Source organism: Sapajus apella, unplaced genomic scaffold, assembly GCF_009761245.1.
Source record: "Sapajus apella isolate SASKATOON/1434 unplaced genomic scaffold, GSC_monkey_1.0 scaffold142, whole genome shotgun sequence".
NCBI classification, from domain to species: Eukaryota; Metazoa; Chordata; class Mammalia; order Primates; family Cebidae; genus Sapajus; species Sapajus apella.
In genome coordinates this window covers 1,016,800-1,032,972 of record NW_022437082.1, presented here as the reverse complement: position 1 = coordinate 1,032,972, position 16,173 = coordinate 1,016,800, and the positions used below count along the sequence as shown (strand labels likewise).

Below are 16,173 nucleotides of genomic sequence, written 5' to 3'. Positions count from 1 at the left end.
CATTTGTTAGCCAGTAAAAATGAAAGCAATTGAGTTGGTAGTGGGGGGGGGAGGGGCCGCAAGCGAAACAAATATTTTATTACATTTTGTCTAACAGTCTTAATTTTCAGGCTAATCTTCAGGATGACTTGGTATTAAATCATGCATTTATTAATTTAGCTGACCCACAATTCAGTATAATAACTATCTACTCTTTCAGCTGGGACAATGCTTGCCAAACCTGGCATTTCACATACCACCTCAACAAGTTTGGCTTGCTGTATCTGCAAACCACCCATCCTAATTTCATATTTATTTTTATATTGATTTGAATTCCATTCCCTTTTAACACTTTGCCTGCTCTAAGCCTTAACATCCACTAAATCACAAGCCTGAAGTGCTGATTTTTCTAATACACAAGAAAATAATTACATAGCCACTAAAATATGTCCACGGACATACCATCTAAACTCATCTCATGTGATACCAAGTGATATTCTTACTACACTTCAGATGAGCTGACCCTGGGCTGACTATTCATGATATGAGTAAATAATAAAATAATTATTCTCCAACATCTGAGTTGCTAATTATTCAGGTTCGTAGTAATATAACAAAAGTTCAGGGTCCCATCACCAATTTTAACAGATAGAAACTCAGGAAGCCTAGGTTTTGAGATTTTATCATGCATAAAATTATATGAGACACTTGTTTCCCTCCCTCAGAGACTGATTCAGTAAATCTGGGATGGGGCCCAGGAAGCTGCATTTTTACAGGTATTCCAGGGAATGCTGTTTTGGGAAGACCCAAGGGTCACATTTTGAAAAACAGTGGATGAGGCCAGGTTTGGTGGCTCATGCCTGTAATCCCAGCACTTTGGAAGGCCGAGGTGGGAGGATCACTTGAGCCCAGGAGTTCAAGACCAGCCTGGGCAACATAGTGAGACCCCGTCTCTATAAAAAAAGAAGAATAAGAAGAAAATAAGAATGAAAAGCAGGGGCCGGGCGCGGTGGCTCAAGCCTGTAATCCCAGCACTTTGGGAGGCCGAGGCGGGTGAATCACGAGGTCAAGAGATCGAGACCATCCTGGTCAACATGGTGAAACCCCGTCTCTACTAAAAATACAAAAAATTAGCTGTGCATGGTGGTGCGTGCCTGTAATCCCAGCTACTCAGGAGGCTGAGGCAGGAGAATTGCCTGAACCCAGGAGGCGGAGGTTGCGGTGAGCCGAGATCGCGCCATTGCACTCCAGCCTGGGTAACATGAGTGAAACTCCGTCTCAAAAAAAAAAAAAAAAAAAAAAAAAAGAATGAAAAGCAGTGGATGGGAATGGGGGTGGGACAAAATCTTAAAATCACTCTAGCTTTTCAATAGGATGACTTGGGTCCAAATCCCAAGTCTAACTGTATGACCATAAGCAAGTCACTTCATCTCTCTAGGCCTTGGTTTCCTCACCTGTTAAATGACGATTGTAAAAATAGCTACCTCAATGGACTTTTTTAAGGAAACAGGATCTCTCTCTGTTACCTAGGCTAGAGTGCACTGGCTTTTCACAAGTGTGATCACAGCACACTGTAGCCTTGAACTCCTGGGCTCAAGTGATCCTCCCATCTCAGCCTTCCAAGTAGCTGAGACTATAGGCCACCACACCCAGGTTCACTGGGTTATTTTAAGGCTTAAATGCATGACGTGTCAAAAAGCATTACAAAACCACAGAGCCTATATGTGTTAGAGGGCTGATGATGATGATGATGACACTGAACCATTCTCGGCAGCCTACAACTCAGAAGACAATCAGCATTTCCAATAAATGCAAGTACTCTGCTCCATATAAACATCTCCTCCCATTTAATTACTGACATTGAGTTTAATCTATAATAAATTAGCCCCCAATTTAAGTACGTATTTCAAATAAGATATTTACACAATAGATAATTTCACACATTATCAATTGAGGACTGCAACTTAAATCCTCAAGGAACTTTATCTGGATCTTCAGAGTCAATCCCATGCAATAGTTCCCATGCCAGAGGGTTCCCAAAGGCCCATTTTGGTTATCCTGATTTTAAGAATTACTTTATAGGTAGCATGTACAATTATCCTTGTGGTTTAGAAATATTTTATGTATTTATTACATTAAAAAAAAAAAAACTTTGCAGGGCGCAGTGGCTCACATCTGTAATCCCACCACTTTGGGAGGCCAAGGTGGACAGATCACGAGATCAGGAGTTCAAGACCAACTTGGTGAAACCCCGTCTCTACTAAAAATACAAAACTTAGCTGGGCGTGGTGGCACGTGCCCGTAATCCCAGCTACTCGGGAGGCTGTGGCAGGAGAATTGCTTGAATTGGGACCCGGGAGGCAGAGGTTGCAGTGAGCTGAGATCGCCCGCAGGGAGGCAGAGGTTGCAGTGAGCTGAGATTGCCCGACTGCACTCCAGCCTGGGCTACAGAGCAAGACTTTGCCTCAAAAAAAAAAAAAAAAATATATATATATATATATATATATATATATATATCTCCTTGAAGAAAGTGTAACAATCCCTGAATTATAAATTTAACACCAACTTTGCAGATGTGGCTACAGGGCAAATATAGCAAAGACAATTATAAAACATGCTCCCTTATAATAATTCATCAAAGACTTTAGCTATGATCCGATATAGGGACTTAAAATTTAATTTCCAAAAGAAAGCAAGCCTTATTTTTTCTGAATACCATCTGTTCAACCATTCCAACATGAGCTAATTCTGCTACACAAAATTTGTAAATAGACTAAGATTGAAAAAACTTAGTTGCTTCATGTTAAAGTACAGATTCAGTCTGATCTACTCATGTAATGTTAGAAAGCTATGCACACAGTCAACATTCAATCTTGTATAGGACACACACAACACTAACAACTATTCAACCATAATGAAAACATTACAGTTAACTCACAATTGTCCCTACAGAAAATCACCCTGAGGTGTGACAGCTATTCTCTGCAAATATGGGTTAAGTCTCTCTATGCAACAGGCAGTTTCTCAGCTAAGGTACAGGCAATAGGGAAACTGGAACTGGTGTAATCCGCAGCTGCTCAGTGACCAGCCATTCACACATCAGTGATGCAGCAAATGCTTCTCCCACCTGGAGACAGTGTGCTTGCCTGGCCAAGTTTTAAGGTCCAGGAGCCCCAGCTGCTCTTTTATGGGCAAACATGAACAGCAGGTAGCAGGAAAAACTATTAAGAAATATACTGTCGGCCGGGCACGGTGGCTCACGTCTGTAATGCCAGAACTTTGGGAGGCCGAGGTGAGCAGATCACGAGGTCAAGAGATTGAAACCATCCTGGCCAACATGGCGAAACCCCCTCCCTACTAAAAAATACAAAAATTAGCTGGGCGTGATGGCTCGTGCCTGGGTAGTCCCAGCTACTCGGGAGGCTGAGGCAGGAGAATTGCTTGAACCCAGGAGGCGGAGGTTGCAGTGAGCAGAGATCGTGCCACTGCACTCTAGCCTGGCACCTGGTGACAGAGCAAGACTCTGTCTCAAGAAAAAAAAAAGAAATAAATATACTGTCACTCTTCTAGCTGGGCAGATTATCCAATTTCTGCTAAACCACAGCTATGCCTTCCTTTGGTAGGCATAATCAACAATATCTGCCAGTTTGAATGAAGCAAGAGATAGCACCATAGCCAAATCTCAATTAGTTGGCCTCTCGAGCCCATTTCTGCACTTGTTATTACCCTTAGGAGCTAAGGAGGAACTGAAGATAAAGCTCCTAAACAAGGAGCACCTATTAAGAATTAATTAGAGTCTTTAATGTAATTCTTAATCTTTGTAAGATTCAATGTCCAGCAAGGACCGTGATTTTGGGAGACTATTAACTGATGTAGTCTGGGATACCAAATGCATTTTACACACACTTGTGAAAAATCAATCAACTCTTACTAGCAGGCAAAAATGACTATAATAAACAGAAACCTCAATTTAGGCAAACATCACTACTGAAATATAAATGTAATTTCATTTAATGTACCTATTCATAGTATATTGATGTTAAAACCAAGTTAGTCTTTAGCCTTAACAAAGATGGAGCAAGGAATTTTTTTGGTTTTTTAATTGATTCAATATTTATTGAGCATCTATTATGCTTCAGGATAGTGCCTGGGAAGCCAGAGGTGAATAAAACAGCCCTAGTCTCTGCTGACAAGGAGCTTATCACTCTTAAATTTAGAATAAGCAAGGAATCTAACTTTTAAAATAAACAAAAAGATTTTTCACTTCAGTAAGGACTGAAAAATGAGACTGCCCATACAATACTCTTTTGAGATTTTGGAAGGGTTTTTATACACTCTAGTTTCACAGGTTAATGCTGAATACTCACAGATATACATAAATACAAAAAAAAAAAAGTGAAGTTAGCGACATGTGTACATCAAGATATTTTCTGAAACTCACAATACTAACAAAGAAGCTATATGCATGTATTATCATAAAATGGAACTTGATTTTTAAAAGAATCATCATCATCTAAAGACACCTTCTCCTCTCAATTACAAAACTATGACTACATGTACGGGATACTGGTAAAATTTCTCTTCTACATTTTAGATCTAACAACAGAGAACCTTGAGTTCCTTATTCTCAAGTGAATGGCAGTGGTACATCAAAAGGCCAACAGCTCACTTGAATTAAAACTGCAAAGCTTCTTGGCTACTTAGCGTACTGAAAATGAATAAGCACTCAATGTTGCTTACCTTGTAATCTCTGGATACATTTTCTGATGTCACTGAACCTGAAATCTGACTAGAAATTGTAGCAGCTATAAGCTGTTTACACCATTCAACATGTGATCCTGTAGGACTAAAAAAAATAGCATGGATTAAAAAACATTATATCATAGGATCTCAGTGAAAAAATTAGCACTGAATAGGAATATGACCATACTTCTTTTTTTTAGATGAACGAACTTTTATTAGACTTTTTTCACCTTTAATCTAAGAACTGAAATAGCAACTGACAACTAGGAAGTAAGATTTGAATCAACCAATTTTCTCAAAAAAGATGAAGATTCTAGGTGTTAGTTAAGCTTACTATTCTCCACTATTTAATGGAATTTTACTCTATTAAAATTATATGGAAGATAAATCGTTTTTTGTTTTTTGTTTTTGTTTGAAACAGGGTCTCGCTCTATCACCCAGGCTGGAGTGCAGTGGCACAATCTCAGTTCACTGCAACCTCTGCCTCCCAGGTTCAAGTGATCCTCCCACCTCAGCCTCCCATGTAGCTAGGACTACAGGCACATGCCGCCATGCCCAGCTAATATATATATATATATATATATATACACACACACACACATATATATACACACACACACACACACACACATATATATATATATATTTTTTTTTTTTTTGGTGGAAACAGGGTTTCACCATGTGTCCCAGACTGGTCTCTAATCCCTGGGCTCAAGTGATCCACCTGCCTTAGCCTCCCAAAGTGCTAGGTTTAAAGGCATGAACCACTGCGCCCAGCCGGAAGAACTATTCTTAATGTATATAAATAGAAAGTTAATTCTAAAGAGAAGTATTTATGTTACATCGTAGGCTTTTCAAACCTTCAATTAATTTCATGTTGGTAGTTTTAAATCTAGAAAATAGTGTACTTTTGAGTGAAGCAAAGTGACTCAGAAGTAAACCTGATCATGAGATTTATAAATTACAGCCCAGAAAAATGACATTCTCTGTGTAGCAGTAACAATACCTTACATTTCTGTAAGTGCTTTGACAACTTACAAATGGTTTTTAGTTATTATTGTTATTTATTTATTTTTGAGACAGGGTCTTGCTCTGTTGCCCAGGCTGGAGTGCAGTGGTACAATCTTGGCTGTCACCTCTGACCCTAAGGGTTCAAGCAATTCTCCTGCCTCAGCCTCCTTAGTAGCTGGGATTGCAGGCGTGTGCCACCACGCCCAGCTAACTTTTGTATTTTGAGTAGAGACAGGGTTTCACCATGTTGGCCAGGCTGGTCTCAAACTCCTGACCTCAGGTGATCCGCCCGCCTCAGACTCCCAAAGTGCTGGGATTACAGGCACAAATAGTTTTTATTATGTCAGAGCCTCATAACCATGGTGTGATAAGAAGGCAGAACAGGGACTAGCTGACTTGTTTTTGAGAAGAGAAAATCAAGGCACAGAGGTGACATGTCCTGTGGGAAAGTGGCTGTCCTTAACAGGACATAGAAAAACCAATAGTGACTGACTCACTGCACTGAAGCCAGAAGCACAGGTGGTAGCCAATCGCTTTATATGAAAACACAACAATGCAAAGAAAACGGCATCTTTCACTCCCACAGAGCTCTGAAGCATCAAAGCATTTTCACACATGTAGCCTTGCCCAGCCTCACAGTGACCCATTTTACAGATGAAAAAATTAAGGTCCAGTTTTCCCCAAGGTCACAAGATTGGTAAGTGGTCAGGCTGTACTCACCTTACCTAAAAGACCACATAAGCCAACTAGGCAGTGAGAGATTTAACAATTGCCCCCAGAGGCCGGGTTCCTCTCACAATTTGGGAAAACACTAAGAAATCCAGCTAGAGGGCTAAAAATACTAACAAAAGTTTACCTTGCAGGTAGTGTTCACTGTAAAGAATGTTTCAGGCCTTTAAAAAAATCACATCACTAATTAAATCCACACTCATGTATTTGAAGGACAGAAACACCTGGAATCCCCAGGTCATATGGAAAATGACCCAAACAGTAAAATAAAGAAAACTGAAGTTCTGTGCTAGTCATCCAAATTGCAGTCTCTGCTCCAAACAGACCAGAGGTTATCTGTGTGGTTCAAAATACTGAATGAGCAGAAATTCTCATCACATGCCAGCAATCTATATGCCACAATTTCAACCTGAGGGGAAGGAGGAGGGAAAAGGGAGAGATTTGTTTCCTTTTTAAAGGTTAAGTCACTTTCATTGCCTGCATATATGATACTTTTCTTGTCATAATGTCTTTTGCGCACCCACCAGCTGCAAATACAGGAAGAAACTGCAGGAACCCAACTGTTGACCATGAGTATGACCTGTTATTACCACCTGCCCAGCATGCCTTCCCCTTCTTCTGATAAGGACGCTCCTCTTTACTTTGGGGAACTGCCCTTCTCCACATCACAGGCTTCTGTGGGGAAAAGGGGAGGAGGAGGTTGACCTCTTCGTCCGCCTGCTCCCACTTGCAGGTCAATTACCTAGGATCAGCCAATCCCAGGCTTTCCTCTTGGATCCTGGAAATACGTCCAGAGCTGCTGGAGGCCACTCCCACCCCACCCCAATCCTACCATCTTGAGGGACTCAAAGGAATAAAAAGTGAGAAAAAAAAAAAGAGACAGAGAGATGGGGAGTCTCGACAACACTGTGCGTGTGGCCATCTCTCCTCCTGTCTGGAGCGGTTCTGTGAGCCAGAACATCTCATTTGGCTTAAGCTAGATTGAATTGTGGTTCCTGTCACCTGCAAACAGAAGCGTCCTGGCCAACATAGTTACACACAGTGAGGTATAGTGGGCTAGCAGACAGGATGCCTGGATGTGAGTCCTGCTTCTGTCACCAGCTAACTCCATGATCTTTGGCAAGACACATCCTCTTACAGGACCACAGCTTCCTTATTATTAAGTACAGTATTCGAAACAGAAGTGAAGTCCCCACAGTCCAAGGGACAGGGCTGAGTTCCACCTATAGAGCCAGGTTCCATTCTAGAGGTCACTCTTCAAAGAAAAGTGTGAATCTGAGCTTGTTGAGATGACAGAACTGAGAAAGGAAGCCATGATTCCTCCCCCATCCCTTTTCTGCAGTCTTGCAATTGCCCTCTATACTCCTGGTGTCAGTAATCACCTGCAGGCTGGAGGCCCCCAGCTCTGTTTCTCTAACCTGGACTCTCCTGATCTCAGTGCTGACATTCCTACAAGACATCTCCACTGGTCTGGCCCAGAGACCCTGCCAATTCAACCTGTCTAAACCAGCAACAGTCGCTCAGCCCCGCAACCTACTCCCCTCCTGTGCTTCCTAACGCAGGGCACAGCACAGCCAGTTACCCGGCCCCCACAGGCTAGAAAGCTGAGGTTTGCCTTGGAGTCCACCCAGCACTTCCCCCTCACATCTGAATGCTCACCAGGTCAGGTCACTCTTACTTGGTAAGTGTCTTGAAAATCCACCCATCCCTATTCCTAGTCCAATTCCCTTTTCCGGACTCCTTTCATTCTTCTGTGAACTCCACCTGCCTCATGAATTTAAGCCTCATCTATAAGCCCGTGACTCCCCAATTTGAATCTCCAGCCCAGAAAATCCTGAACTCCAGGCTCAGATAGACCAACTATATCTTTTTTGTTTGTTTGTTTGCGACAGAGTCTCGCTCTGTCGCCAGGATGGAGTGCAGTGACGTGATCTCGGCTCACTGCAACCTCCACCTCCTGGGTTTAAGCGATTCTTCTGCCTCAGCCTCCCGAGTAGCTGGGACTACAGGTGCATGCCAACATGCCCAGCTAATTTTTGTATTTTTAGTAGAAACGGGGTTTCACCATGTTGGCCAGGATGGTCTCGATCTCTTGACCTCATGATCTGCGTACCTTGGCCTCCCAAAGTGCTGGGATTACAGGCGTGAGCCACCGAGCCCGGCCAACCAACTATATCTTTGACATCTATTCTGGGACATATAATTGGCATCTCATAATTGATATGTCCAGAGCAAAGAGCCTGCTATTTCCTAACCCTGCTCCACCTTAGGAAGACTTCTCTATCTCGGCAACACAATTTTCCCACAAGCTAAAACCCTGGAATTCTCCCAGATTCTTCTCACACCAAACAACCAATCTTCAGCAAACCCCATTGGCTCTACCCTGCAGGTCTTCAAATTACATCTAGAATCTGACCACTTCTCCTCTCCTCCGCTCCTCTCTGGGCTGAGCCACCATCTCACTTGGCTTACTCCAATAGCCTCCTACTGCCAGTCTCTGTTTCCACTCTTTCCCCCGTCACTATATTGTCCACATAGCACCATGGAGAGCCTGCTGAAATCTACAACAGATTATGTCACTCCTCTGCACAAGGTCCCCAGTGGCTCCTCATGGCCTCTGAGGCTCTCCACCATCTGGCTCTGTGACTTCTCTAACGTCATCCCTTACTTGTCTCTCCCTAGCTCCCTCCCTGCTAGTAACACCTAGTCTCCTTGCTGATCTAGGAATACTTGGTTCACACTCACCTCAGGGGCTTTGCACAGGCCTCTGACTAGAATGTTATCACCCCTGGGTATCTGTATGGCTGGATCCCTCGAGTCTTTGGGGACATTACTCAAATGTCACCTTTCTCAGGCTTTCCCTGATCACCAAAATCTCTGAAGGAAACCAGAAGATGAGGAATATTTAGGGGTGACACATTCTGATCTCCCTTGGCTCCTTAAATGATTTTGATACATGCCCATGCTGAGTACTTCCACGTTTGCCTCTACCACACATCTCATTCGATTTCCACTATTGGTTGGTTTCTATTCTCCACTACATGGTAAGCCTAGCAAAATGGTAAGACAGCAAAAGCCATGTTGTACTATCCTGTGAATCACCCAGACCTCATACATCGTTGAATATTTGCAGATGAGTGAAGTCTGCACCATTTCAAGTGCTGTCTTAGCTGTGACTGATTTTCAGTGACACTAACCACTTGGGTGATTAATTTGTTAAAATATAATTACACTGAGGTAGAAACAAAAGTGAAGGGAATGTTTCTTGTTTCTGTGCTTTTGGAAACTCCCAAAAGTTTGGCACAATGGTATGACTAAGACAGGCAGGAATGGGCATCTGAAAGTGACAGAGCTACATTACAACAGCCAGGCAGCCTGAGTGCACTCTGATGTCAGAGAAATGGCCAAGATGTGCGAAACTGGATGTTCCGGGTTACGGGATAGGCCATCCCTTGTCATCGGAGGACGGGTGGCCCCTCCCAGTTAGGCGCGGTCACTTTATACTTCTGATTTCTCTTAGTTCTGCAGCTGCCTCAGAAGTAGTAGGCTTGCTTGTGTGTTCATGAAAACAATAAACTGGTTCCTTCAAAGTGTGAAGAACTGAAAGTAAAAGGTTCTGTTTTCTTCCCTCCTGAGCAGTTTGGAAGTTCTCCATCCCAGATTTTTGCCTGGATCTGCACCAGCTCCCACGCCCGTGGGTCCCATCTCTCTGTCCCCATTTCCAACCACAGCATCAAAGACTTTAAGCAGCCACAGTGGAATTGGGGTCTTAAAACCACACGAGGCAAGGTGACCCCAAAAGAGGAGAGCCCCGGTGGGATCTCCCTCCCAAGAGGATCGGTGGACTGGGCAGGAACAGCCAAGGGGTAACCAAAGGTAGCAGGTGGCGGAGCGGGAAGTGGTTTGATAGCCATGAAGCCCCTCCCAGGGTTCCAGGAGCTGGGACTGGCGCGGCGGAAGTAAGCCAGGTGCGCGGCCGCAGCAGGTCCGAGGGCGGTAGCCCCCGGATAGGGTGCAGGGGTTTCCGGGGGGGGGGGGAGCCGGAGGGGATGAAGAGGGGTCGCCCACCCCGCCTCGGCCAGGCCCTGTGCGGCGCGCGGGGAGGGAGAGAGCGGGCCTCGCGCGGGGCCCTCGGGAGTCCAGGCGCTGGAGGCCGGGTCGGCCGGGGCCCAGCTTACCTGTCCAGGGTCTCCACGCTGGGCTGCCGAGAACCAGCGGTGGCGCCCCCAGCGGCCCGAGGAGGCCTCCTACCGCCCGCCGGCCCCGAGTTGGGGCCCCCGCCGCCCTCGCAGCCCGCAGCCGCCACTGCCGCCGCCGCCGCCGCCGCCGCCGGCCTGTCCATGACGCGCCGAGTCCCGCCGCCGTAGGGAAGCCGCCGTCGGGACCGGAGCAGCAGCAGGGAAGGTTCCGCCCCGCGCCTCCTGCCACCCGCTCTACCGCCCGCCCGCTTCAGGCGGCCGCCGCCATTAGCTGTCACCTGGCGGCCCCACGTTACCCACAAGGCCCCGCGCGCGGGGGTCGGGGGCGGGGGCGGGGGCGGGGGCGGGGGCGGGGGCGGGCGGCGCGCGGGGCCGGCGCCGGGAACCCCCACCTGGGCGCTCGCCCGCGTATCCTGGGAGCGGGGGGGCTAGGACCTCCTGCTCTAGCGACCCGGGCGCGTTCCGAGCCACTGGAGTTCAGAATCCCCAAGCGGATTATGCATATCGTGCTTCGCTCTGTAGTCAAATCGGGTTGACTGCAGAGACGTGGGGTGTAATAAGAAGTTTGGAGACATTCAAGGTTTAAAAATTATTTCCCCCGTCAGTTGTCCTTCCCAGAAAAGGTATAGGACGGCTCAGGCTCCGTCGGTCTTGACATCTTGAAGCACGAGCAATTCCGGGCATTTTAGCAATTCCTCCCCACCCCATTCTTCCCTCCATTTTCCCCTTCCATACCCCTCCCCCTAGAAACCCACCTCCTTGCCATCTGTAGAGCAACCAAGTGTTCTGATGCCGCCTCCGGAACTTCCGCCCATGGTGTATCTTAAGAGTAACATTTAACTACTGTTGATTAAAAATCACTGCTATGAAAACCAAGCCAATTATCTTGGTGAGGCATTTAGGACATTTGCTTTCTGGGCTAGATTTATTTTCTTGCTCGTTTTGTTTGGGTTCGAATCATCCCCTCTTACCTCACTCCTGATTAAGCCGGGAGTGGATGTGTGGCTCATGATTAAGCCCCTTTGCCTGTGATTGCTCTGGGTGTAGACAGGAGTCCTATGACCCAGACCTGGCAAAGGAGCTATAAAGAGAACAATTCGCTCCCTGTTAAAAGGCAGACCTGCAGACAGAGAGTTACTCATGCCCATCCCAGACTCATCTCGCCCTACCAGCTTAATGACGTCAAACTGAACTTTGAGGATATGATGCCTGAAGCTCCTACAGCCATCTTATACCCAAGAGGAGGTGAGCCTGGGGTAAGACGATAACAAGGTATGGAGGGTGCTGGGAAGAAGGAAAGGAAGATCCCCAGACAATAATAACTCCCATCTTACACTGGAGAATCATCTTCTGCAGGCTGCTGGCTTTCATCCCCCTGAAGTCCATATGATGAAGTCCTAACTCCCTATGTGATGGTATTTGGAGGTGGTATTGAGAGACAATTAGGTTATGAGGGCCAAGCTCTAGTCTGACGGAACTGGTGCTTTATAAGAAGGGTCACCAGTGATGTCATGCACTGACATGCACACACTGAGAAAAGGCCATCTGAGTACACAGCAAGAAGATGGCCATCTGCAAGCCAGGAACAGAGCCCTCACTAGGTCCCTGCTGGACCCTTAATCTTGGACTTCCCGCCTCCAGAGTTGTGAGAAAATAAATTTCTGTTGTTTAAGCCACCCAGCCTATGGTATTTTGTTTTGGCAGCCTAAGCACACTAAGACACCCACTTTTAGTTGGGTTTTTTGTTACAAGTAGCTGCAAGCATCTTAGCTGTGCTGAGAATTGTCAGAAAGAAAACAGCGCAACTTTAAGCATATTTTAAGTACCATATTCTTCAAGAAAGACTACGCCAAAGAGGAATTTACTGTGACACTATCATAATTCCAATTCAGTTAAGTACACTTAAGATTTAGAGGACAGAGATGAATCTGACATATCCCTGCTTAACATGTTCACTATCAAGTGAAGGAGACAAATTAACAATGACATTACAAGTTGGCAAGTGCCATAATGGGGACAATTGTACAGGATGTGGAACACCTACCCCAATCCATAGGAAAAAAGCAGGTCAGGAAAACTTCTCCAAAAAGGTGACGTAAAGCTGAACCTTTAAAGATGAATAAGTCCTTGATGAGGTGAAGGAATCAAGTTATTCCAGGCAGAAGACACAGTTATGGACAAAGGTATGGATTAGATGAAAAACCCTGTTAGAGGTGACAAGGAGCCACAGCAAGATCTTGGAAAGGGGTAAATTGATCATATTTCCACTCCAGAAAGATCACTAGGATTGCATGATGGAGGATGGATTGGAGGGGCAAGGGTGACTGTGGGAAGGTCAGTTAAGAAGTTGTTGTCATAATCAAGGAAGACCTGATGCATTAACCCTAACTTTGGACAGGACTCAGTGACTGATGGAATGTTGGACATGAAGTGAGGAGGGAGGGAGACGCCAACACTGAGGTTTCAGACTTGGAAAACTGGGTAAAGGAGATATCAGCCACTGAAATAAGGAATCCAGGATGACAAGCAGGTGGGAGAGGTCAGTGAGCAAGGTGAATTTATTCTGGAAATGTTGAGCTTGAGCCACTCTAAGTCCAAGCCCATAGGTTGCCTTTGTGTGTGTTAGAAAAAGAGACCCCTTCCTTACAACACTGGACTCTGTTAGTCATAAAATTGTCATAATGTCCCAATTTTGTTAAAGCTCAACCTTTGGCTACCATATGCCAAGAAACTGCCGTAATAAACCTAGAAATCTATGTGGACCTCATTCTGAAGGATCCCTTTCTTAGTTAGTCTGTTTGTGCTGCTACAACAAAATACCACAGGCTGGGTAATTTAGAAACAATAGATATTTATTTCTCACAGTCCTGGAGGCTGGGTGTCAGACATCAGAACTCTCGCTGGTATGGGCCTGGTCTCTGCTTCCAAAATGGTGCCTTTGTTGCTACATTCTTCAGAGAGGAGAAATGCTGTGTCCTCACATGGCAGAAGGTAAGAGGGTGAACACCTCTTGTTAAGCCCTTTTATAAGGGCAATGAATCTCATTCATGAGGACAAGCCCTCATGTCTTAATCACTTCCCAACAGGCCCCACCTCTTAACACCACCATAATGGGCATTAAGTTTCAACAAGTGAATATTGGGGAACATTCAGACCATAGCAGTCCCCCCTAGATGTAACCCCCTTGTGCACTTCACAGCCTGTGCAGCAATGCATAGCAGTCTTGGGAGGTACCTATGGGTATCCAAGTGGAGATGTCCAGTAGTCAGCTGGAAAGGAACTCAGGAAAGAGAGGTCATAGAAAGTTGGCTCATTTTCATAAAATTTGAGGACAGAGGAACTCTTTGTAATTTAACCTTTAGCTTCACTTTGTAAACTATGGATGGGGTCATCGCTTTCATTTCTGGAAAAGAAATTAAGCAAATGAAAGTGGACCTGATCATCCCTTGTAAATTTCTCAAAAACATAATTTTGCTAGCACTAAGCAAATCTAATCCTCAATGGATCTACATGTGACTGCACTGCAGACAAGTGTTCCCATCATTTGGAGGGTTTGTAATGTCAACTCAGAAGAGCAGGACTTTTGATAAAAATACATTTTTTAAAACGGCAGTCTCTCTGAGCATATGCTGGTTCAGAGGCTGCCCAATAAAAAAAATTAAATAAAATTTAAAATAGCTGGACCTTGATCCAATGTTTGTGGGTGAGCTTGGATGATGCTTGGATCGCATGTACAAATTCATTTTTTTGGTAGTTCAAAAAACTTTTCTCCACAGAGTCTAGGGGTTAGGGAATAGACATATTGGGGGCATAAGACTGCCTGCCAGAAGCACTAGGTCATGGTTCTCCAGAGAAACAGAACCAATAGGATGCACGTGTGTATGTGTATGTGTATGTGTATGTGTGTAGACATGGATATTTTAGGGAATTGGCTCATGTGATTTTTGGGGGCTGGCAAGTCTAAAATCTGCAGGGCAAACCAACAGGCTAGAAATTCCAGCAAGAGTTGATGTTGCAGTCTTCAATCTGAATGCATTCTGGAGCAGAATTTCCTCCTCTTTGGGGGATCTTAATCTTTTCTCTTAAGGTCTTCCACCAATTGGATGAGGTCCACACCCATTATGGAAGATAATCTGCTTTACTCAGTCTACCTATTTATTTATTTTCATTATTATTACTATTATTTTTGAGACGAAGTCTCACTCTCTCACCCAGGCTGAAGTAAAGTGGCATGATCTTGGCTTACTCCAACTTCCACCTCCTGGGTTCAAGCAATCCTCCTGCCTCAGCCTCCCAAATAGCTGGGATTACAGGCATGCACCACCACACACAGCGAATTTTGGTATTTTTAATAAAGTTGGGGTTTCACCATTTTGTCCAGGCTGGTCTCGAGCTCCTGACCTCAAGTGATCCACCCACTTCGGCTTCCCAAAGTGCTGGGATTACAGGTGTGAGCCACCGCACCCAGCCTCAGTCTACTCACTTAAATGTTACTCTCATTGCTATGGTTTGAATGTATCCCCCCAAAAGCATGTGTTGGAAACTAAATCCCCAATGCAACAGTGTTGGGAGGTGGGATCTTTAAGAAGTCTTTAAGTCATGAGGGCGCTACCCTCCTGAATAAATTAATGCTGTTATTGTGGGAGTGGGTTCTCATTGTAGGAGTGGGTTCCTTATGAAAGGAAGAATTTAGCCCCTTTTGTTTCTCTCTTGCCCTTTTACCTTCTGCCATAGGATGACACTGAACAAAGTCCCTTGCCAGATACAGGCCCCTCAATCTTGGACATCCCAGCCTTCAGAATGATAGTAAACTTCAGTTCATTATAAATTACCCAATCTGTGGTATCCTATTATAGCAGCACAAAATGGTCTAAGACACTCATCTGAGAGAATCTAGACTGGTATTTGACACAGCAACATCTAGACTGATGTTTGACCAAACAACTAGGCACCACATGGCCTAGCCCGGGTGACACATAAAATTAACCATGACAGTGTCCACAGGTTCTTTTGTAAAGTTGAAATTCTCAGTGACACTTCAAATCAGCGCAGCTAAATGAGTGGAATTATTAAAACCACGCCTTCCTAAGTGATATGATTTGAATGAGTCCCCTAAATTTCATGTGTTGGAAACTTAATCCCCAGGGTGGCAATATTGAAAGGTGGGACTTTTAAAAAGGGATTGTATCAATAGGGGTCTGCCCTCATGAATGGATTAGTGGGCTATCATGGGAGTGAAATTGGTGGATTTACAAGAAGAGGAATAGAGACCTGAGCAAGTACACCTAGCTTCCTCGCCATATGAGGCCCTGCATGCCTTGGGACGCAACAGTGTTCCCACTAGGAAGAAGGATCTCACCAGATGTGGCCCCCTGACCTTTGACTTCCCAGCCTCCAGAATTGTAAGAAAAAATTATTTTCTTTATAAATTATCCAGTTTCAGGTCTTCCGCTGTAAGCAACAGAAAATGAGCTAAAACAATAAGCTACAGAAAAAAACACCACAGATGACT

General features: G+C 44.9%; 1 protein-coding gene across 9 annotated transcripts in view; it reads right to left on the bottom strand.

Moving 5' to 3' along the window:
* The window catches only part of MTMR1 (myotubularin related protein 1), a 74,223-nt gene extending 63,262 nt beyond the window's left edge, over window positions 1–10,961 (bottom strand). For 2 of the 9 annotated variants that reach the window (XM_032264098.1, XM_032264100.1), the window contains exons 1-2: window positions 10,641–10,961; window positions 4,720–4,825 (exon numbers count right to left, since the gene is read on the bottom strand). In XM_032264098.1, coding sequence (XP_032119989.1) covers window positions 4,720–4,825; window positions 10,641–10,804 — 270 coding nt within the window. In that variant the 5' untranslated portion in view covers window positions 10,805–10,961. Of the gene's footprint in view, window positions 1–4,719; window positions 5,162–10,640 lie in introns of those variants that run through there. The other 7 variants (XM_032264091.1, XM_032264092.1, XM_032264093.1 and 4 more) reach the window with 6 other exon arrangements.
* Window positions 10,962–16,173: the final 5,212 nt, after the last annotated feature.